The sequence below is a fragment of the Patiria miniata genome, unplaced genomic scaffold (assembly GCF_015706575.1).
Source record: "Patiria miniata isolate m_02_andy unplaced genomic scaffold, ASM1570657v1 HiC_scaffold_12, whole genome shotgun sequence".
NCBI lineage: Eukaryota > Metazoa > Echinodermata > Asteroidea > Valvatida > Asterinidae > Patiria > Patiria miniata.
This window is the reverse complement of record NW_024037050.1, coordinates 2,966,095-2,972,188: the sequence shown is the minus strand read 5'-3', so window position 1 is coordinate 2,972,188 and position 6,094 is coordinate 2,966,095. Positions and strand designations below refer to the sequence as shown.

The 6,094-nt window shown below is 37.6% G+C and overlaps 1 protein-coding gene across 1 annotated transcript in view; it reads right to left on the bottom strand.

Moving 5' to 3' along the window:
- Positions 1 to 2,901, bottom strand: part of LOC119743716 (DNA topoisomerase 1-like) — a 6,933-nt gene extending 4,032 nt beyond the window's left edge. The window contains exon 1 of the mRNA XM_038220052.1: positions 2,898 to 2,901. Coding sequence (XP_038075980.1) covers positions 2,898 to 2,901 — 4 coding nt within the window. The remainder of the gene's footprint in view (positions 1 to 2,897) is intronic.
- Positions 2,902 to 6,094: the final 3,193 nt, after the last annotated feature.

Sequence of the window (6,094 nt, the reverse complement as noted above, 5' to 3'; positions counted from 1 at the left end):
CTCTCTCTGTGTTGTCTCAGTTATAGATGAGCTATTTGCCCAGTATGCATTTTGCCGTGCCTGTGATTTATGGCTAATTTCTTGTTTTTTTTCCATTTGACAAGCTTCTCCCCTCAAGTATATTTATGTTGTGATCACGTTCTGTTAGTGCCGGGAATATATCTATAAACTATGTATCTGTGTGACTTTTGTATGTCGTCTACTCTCGGAGCTGAGGTTGGGAGAACTGGATTGGATCCTGGAGCGGCAGAAGAAAAAAAACAAGCTCCGTTTATTTTTCTACAATTTTGTAAATTGTCCAGCCCCTGTTAATTATGTTATTTATGGGTGATTCATCTTCAGATTATGACCTGCGGAATGGCCGTAAATGCCAGTGGTAGTTCCCGGTTCTGACCGGTCCACCTTGACCTATGACCTCCCTCCACTGTGGACAAAGACCCGTGTCACCTTTTTGTCACCCAGGGGAATCAATTATACCATAAGTTGTTTGACATCTAAATCTATCATCCTGGCTACTTTGTCAGGGAGATAGCTAGCTCCACGCACAAGACGCCCACAAGATTACAGATTCAAAAAGCAAAAGAAAGAAGAAAAAAATTGTGGACGGGGAAAAGTGCTGGACTGCCTGATGGTTTACGACTTCCCGTTCATGCATATTTCATCCTTTTATGCCTTATTTCATGTCGGGATCACTTGAGGTGTGGCGGGAGTGATAGATTCCAAATGGCCCTTTCACATAGTAAGCATACCTCCGCAATATTTTCTTTTTATGGATAATAACTGGAATAATAACCTGACTTGGCTTCCAATTCACTAGGGAGACCATACCACTGCAAAAATAATTTTTCAGATCAGGAATTCCATTAAGGAGTGTTGACCCGCAACTGCCCGACATTAAGTGGCTTTTATAATTATTTCAGCGCCAAAACTTGTGGCGTAGTTTTACAGTACCTCGTTCTTATTTTTCGGCCTCTCTGTCAGCATGCCATGCCAAAAATATGGCAGCTGCTTTTTTTTTGTGAAGGGGGGGGGGGGGGAACCTGCGAAAATGGCAGCTTTGTCCTACCGGTCGTTCACCCCCAACTTTGATAGGGCCTCTGAAAGTTTGGCTGTCGCTCCTAATTGTTTTATCCACTCATCAAACGGTATTAACTCCATACCCACCAAATGTCTGACCATTAATATTACAACAAATAAGAAAGCCAAGAAAAAATACCCAATTCTATCTTCCTGACATTTTGACTGGTCATAAAACCCAGGTAAACTGAGATTTTAATATTTGTGTACAAGCCAGAATTGCAGGTATTCACAGTGAAATAATTACCTCCTCAGGATATTCCCTGCAAATTGTTGCGGTCTGAAGAACCGCCGCATTTGTAAGATTGCCGATAATCGTTCATTTCAGATTTTTTGTTCTCTGCGTCTCTTTCTTTACGTCTGCCCCAGAAAAGTAGGAGGGAAAATATTGCAGTTGTAAGTTTCCCGTCAAAAAAAAGAAAGAAATGCAGTTGAACGAGAGAGTATTTTTGGATTTAGACGTGATTGATATTTGTTAAGTTATAGCTGGGAGATTAAAGTCGGGAACTGTCGTTCCAAATCACAGTCACTCAGTTGACCTAACCTAGATATGATTGTTCCTTGAGAAATTCCAATTTCTTTCTGTTATAATTCAAGAGTTGCCACCCACCCCCCCCCCCCCTTCCTATTTTTGTTCAATTGTAATTTTTGTATCTTTACACAGAGTGCATGTGCTCAAAAAACTGACTACCTCCATTGCTGTAAAAATGTAAAAATTGAAGGGAATATACGACATCTGCTTTTACTGTAATTTTCACAAATGGATGAACTTGGGGGTTAGTATTTTATAGCAAATACTGACCTGGTTTTGTATTCATAGATGCTGGAAAAACCAAGAATAATAATTGCTGTTTTTGTAGTCTGGTTGTGGTTCCCTGACCCCGCTTCAGACGAAACAGAGCAATTTATAGACGTCAGGGAATTGTCAGGTCAGGGAACCAGACTAGCTGGCTTGCACCCATCCACGGATATGGATGTACTGTAACCAATTGCAAACAAAATTTGGACTAACTAAATTTGGTAAAATTGGGGGCAGTATTTGAAAAAAGTCAGTATTTGCCCCAACGATGGTCGGTCGACCATCGTTGGAATTTGATACAAAAAATCCACTTTTCTTGGCAGCACACTATGTGCCATGATTTCACAGGATGCTTGACTGAGACACTTGCAGTCAAGTAAAGCATTTCATAATAATTTGGTAGTTTTGTTTTTAACGTTTGCAAAAGTTGTGTATTACCTTTAACAAAATTGGCCTGTAATCAACAGAAATGCGTGATCCAGGTGGATTGTTACTGTATACATGCCAGTAGTGTCCAATATGATCTGCTTAAATATAACAGTTACAATGTAATTGCTGGATGTACATGTATCAACACAGTTTACCTATACATGTATCTCCTTTTGATAGGAAATAATTACACGCAGCAGTTGATGGGTGGTATACATGATTTAATAGTGGCTTCTGCAGTAGCTGCTTGTGTCATAAACATGCCATAAATACACCAAAGCAAAGCTGAAATATTGTCCCCGTTCTAAAAAACATAATGTGTATGTTGTTAATATTGATTCTGATAACAGGCAAAGTTGATTGAAATTGTGATTGTATTTGGTTTTTTTTTCATATTCAGTAGTTATTTTCTCTGTTACAAGCATTGTCAGAACTATTCCAAATATTCTTAGTACTCAGTACTGCCAGAGAAAAAATAATGCCATTGTTTCTGTATGAATACTTGGAGTTTCGACAAATAGTTGTTTTCCTTGTCATGTAATGCCCAGATAGTGTACATAGTGTTACAAGTGTTATTGAAGAATATGTTTACCCATTGTGTTACATTTTATTTACTCCTCTTATCTGCAACTTACATTTTCCTTTTACTTCTGCTATATTATTAGGGATGAGATTTTTCCAGATTTTGTCTAGATTTGTGGATTTCAAGCAAGCCTAAATGAGAAATGTTCATTACTGTTTTTTTTTTTTTACATTTGGGTCAAAAATTTACATGAGACTATTGCAATGAGCAGATTTTAGAAGTGCCTTTTAAAGGGAATGTACATGTACATCATTGGCTTTTGCTGTAATTTTCAAAATGAACAATTTGGGGGGTTAGTATTATAGATCAAATATTGTTACACTGATATGTTTGAAGTTTTGTGTTCGAAAATGCTGGAAAAAACAAGAAAAAGTAAAATGTTCAAGTAGTCTGGTTCCCTGAATCCACTAAAGATGAAATGGATCAAAACTGCCGGAAAATTGTAAGGTAAGGGAACAGTCTAGCTGACCTGCACCCGTTCATTAACATGGAACCAATAGCAAACAAAATTTGGACTGAAAAAAAAAATTGGTAAATTTGGAGCAGAAGTTGAAAAATAGTTAGGTTTTTCCAACGTTGGTCGGCCGACCACCGTTGGAAATGTATACAAAAGTACAATTTTTCTTGAAAATGACTTCACACCAGCAAGTGCCATAATTTTACAGGATGCTTTAGACTGTCATTTACCAACATCCTAGTAAGGTATTTCGTAACAACTTGGTAGTTTATTTTTCGATGTTTGCAAATGTTGTATTTTTTCTTTAAGGCAAATACATGTACATACTGTAGATAGGCCTTGTGTTGCTCTGGGGCTCTGCCAAATGTGCTTGGACTTTCATTTTCCCCCAATCTCACCCCTAGTTTGTATAATACTGGATTGTTGAGATTTAGATGTAGTTTAGAATGGAGCATTTGACATTCATGCATCTCTCACTGAAATGTTCCTACATAGCACAGTGTTCATGTGCAGTTAATAAGTTGTTTGTACTTCATGGGGGGGGGGGGAGGAGATCCTTTGAATCTGATATTAATAAACCGATCAAGATTTATGAGTGTTATGTCTTTGCAATAAACTTCCGACATCCGAGGTCAGATTATATGCCTTTTCCATTGATGTATCTTTTTTTTTCTTTTTTTTTATATTCTTTTACTGATATATGACACCTGTGTCTTTATGAAAGCCGGCAGTGGCAATGACGTGCAGGGTCTGCGCCAGAGAGACAATTTATGATATTGAAACGTGAGGCGGGTAAAATTAATTTCCCCCCAGCCATAGTTTATAACGGCGATAAGGTAAACAATACAGTCGTATAGCCGCATAATTATAGGTGTCATCAAGCACCGAGAGCTATATCTGCACTTTTATGGCCGGAATTGATGGCCCTGTTATTTGAAAGATCATTTTTTTTCTTGTCCCTTCTTTCTCTCTCTCTCTCTCTCTCTCTCTCTCTCTAAACCTAGAGTCGTTACTCAAGAAAAATCGTGGCGGGAGGGGGGGTTTGAAGAAAATTTGAGTGAAGGTACAGCCACACCGCCAGGCATACACAGATTAGGAAATTAGAAGTTACTGAGTGATTGTTGAATATGAAATGACAGAGAAATGGATTGGAAGTCGCGGTTATTTTGTTTCTCTTGTAATTTTCTTTTTTTTTTTATCCTGTGCACTTTGGGGCTGGAGGATGGTTTTCAAATCTTGTTATTGCCTGTCCCTGGCTGCCCTTGTCTCCAGTTATTTGTTGGGGGAGAGCTGGATTTTGAGCAATGTCTTCTTGGATATTTTCAGGTTAAAGCGGTGTCTTTGTTCTTTTTCCTGCGTTTAGCAGTTGCCAAGTGTTAATCATTATTGTTTAATGTAAAATTTAAGTCTTTGTCATATTGGGAATGTCAAGGTATGAGTATATCATTTGCAGCTATAATCCAAAAGTAGCTGACAAATTACTGTTGAAAATCGTACTTGGTTTTAAGATAGTAATGGCACTAAACTCCCTGTAAAATTATTCTTCCTGGCATGCTGTCATTTAGAAGAAAACAATAATAGAAGGCAATTTCCAAAGATGTGTCTGAAGAAGCATTTTTGGAATTTTCCGTTTGTAGTCCGCTTGGAATTCAGATGCTGCATTGTGATTCTTGCAAGCAAACTGAGAAATGCTGACCAATATTTAAGACTCATTTGCATAACAATTACCTTCAGTTCCCAAGTACACTTAGCAAGCCAATCAGCATGACCCAGTACCACAAGCAAAGCAGGACAAACAAAGTTTGTACCATGTGACATGAAATCACTTTGTGAGTTTGTGCGGTTCTAAAAAGAACCGGTGGGGACTCATCTTTCTGACGGAATGCCCTGCCCATCATGAAGTGACTGTCAGGGGTATATGCTTCTAGAAGTTGCTTTGTGTCACCCCAACATATTTTTAGATTTCAGTTACAATTTACTGTTTTAGTGTAACAACAGCTAATTTTAGAAGGTAACTTGTCAGACATTAAAGGGCCATATGAATTTTACTTGGGCTCATATTTTGTGCAACTTTCTACTCCTATTAAATGTATAAAACTATTTGACATCCCTTTTTGGTTAATGTTTATTGAAAAGCGCACTTTTTTAAACCTTGCAAATTTTCCATGCTTGCTTTCCTTGCCAAATGAGGGTGCTGTTGCTGTGATGTCTTTTCAAGGAGACACTGTTCAGTTTGGGGGTTTTCTGTTAAAATTGCGAAGCTAAAAGTTGCTCATTGAAAACATTTGTGGGAAAACTTTGCTTATCGGCCTAATTTCATGTACTGAAACAACAAATCACCAAAGAAAAGAAAATTTACGATAGCAAAATATCCAAAATTGTGGCAAATTGTTGTGCTGAAATAGCTGTAACATTGAGGATTTTGCCTGAAATGACATCACACTTTTGCTCATGAATATGCACATTGTATTAGCATAAAAAACAAAAAAGCCACAAAAATGCACTTGGAAATGAAAAATTGAAAATTGAAAATAAGGTTAAATGCATTTCCAAAGATTGCTTTAAAAATACTTACATTACATGGCCCCTTTACAGTCAAGAAAAGCTGCAACAACCTGTTGCTCTGTGGTTAGTAAATTTCATGTACTATTTTTAAAAGTAATTTTAGTTGTTTCCTTTCCAATCCGAATCTCACTTACTGCATTATTTCTGTCTCGCTACCTCCACACAGATTCATTTCAAAAGACCG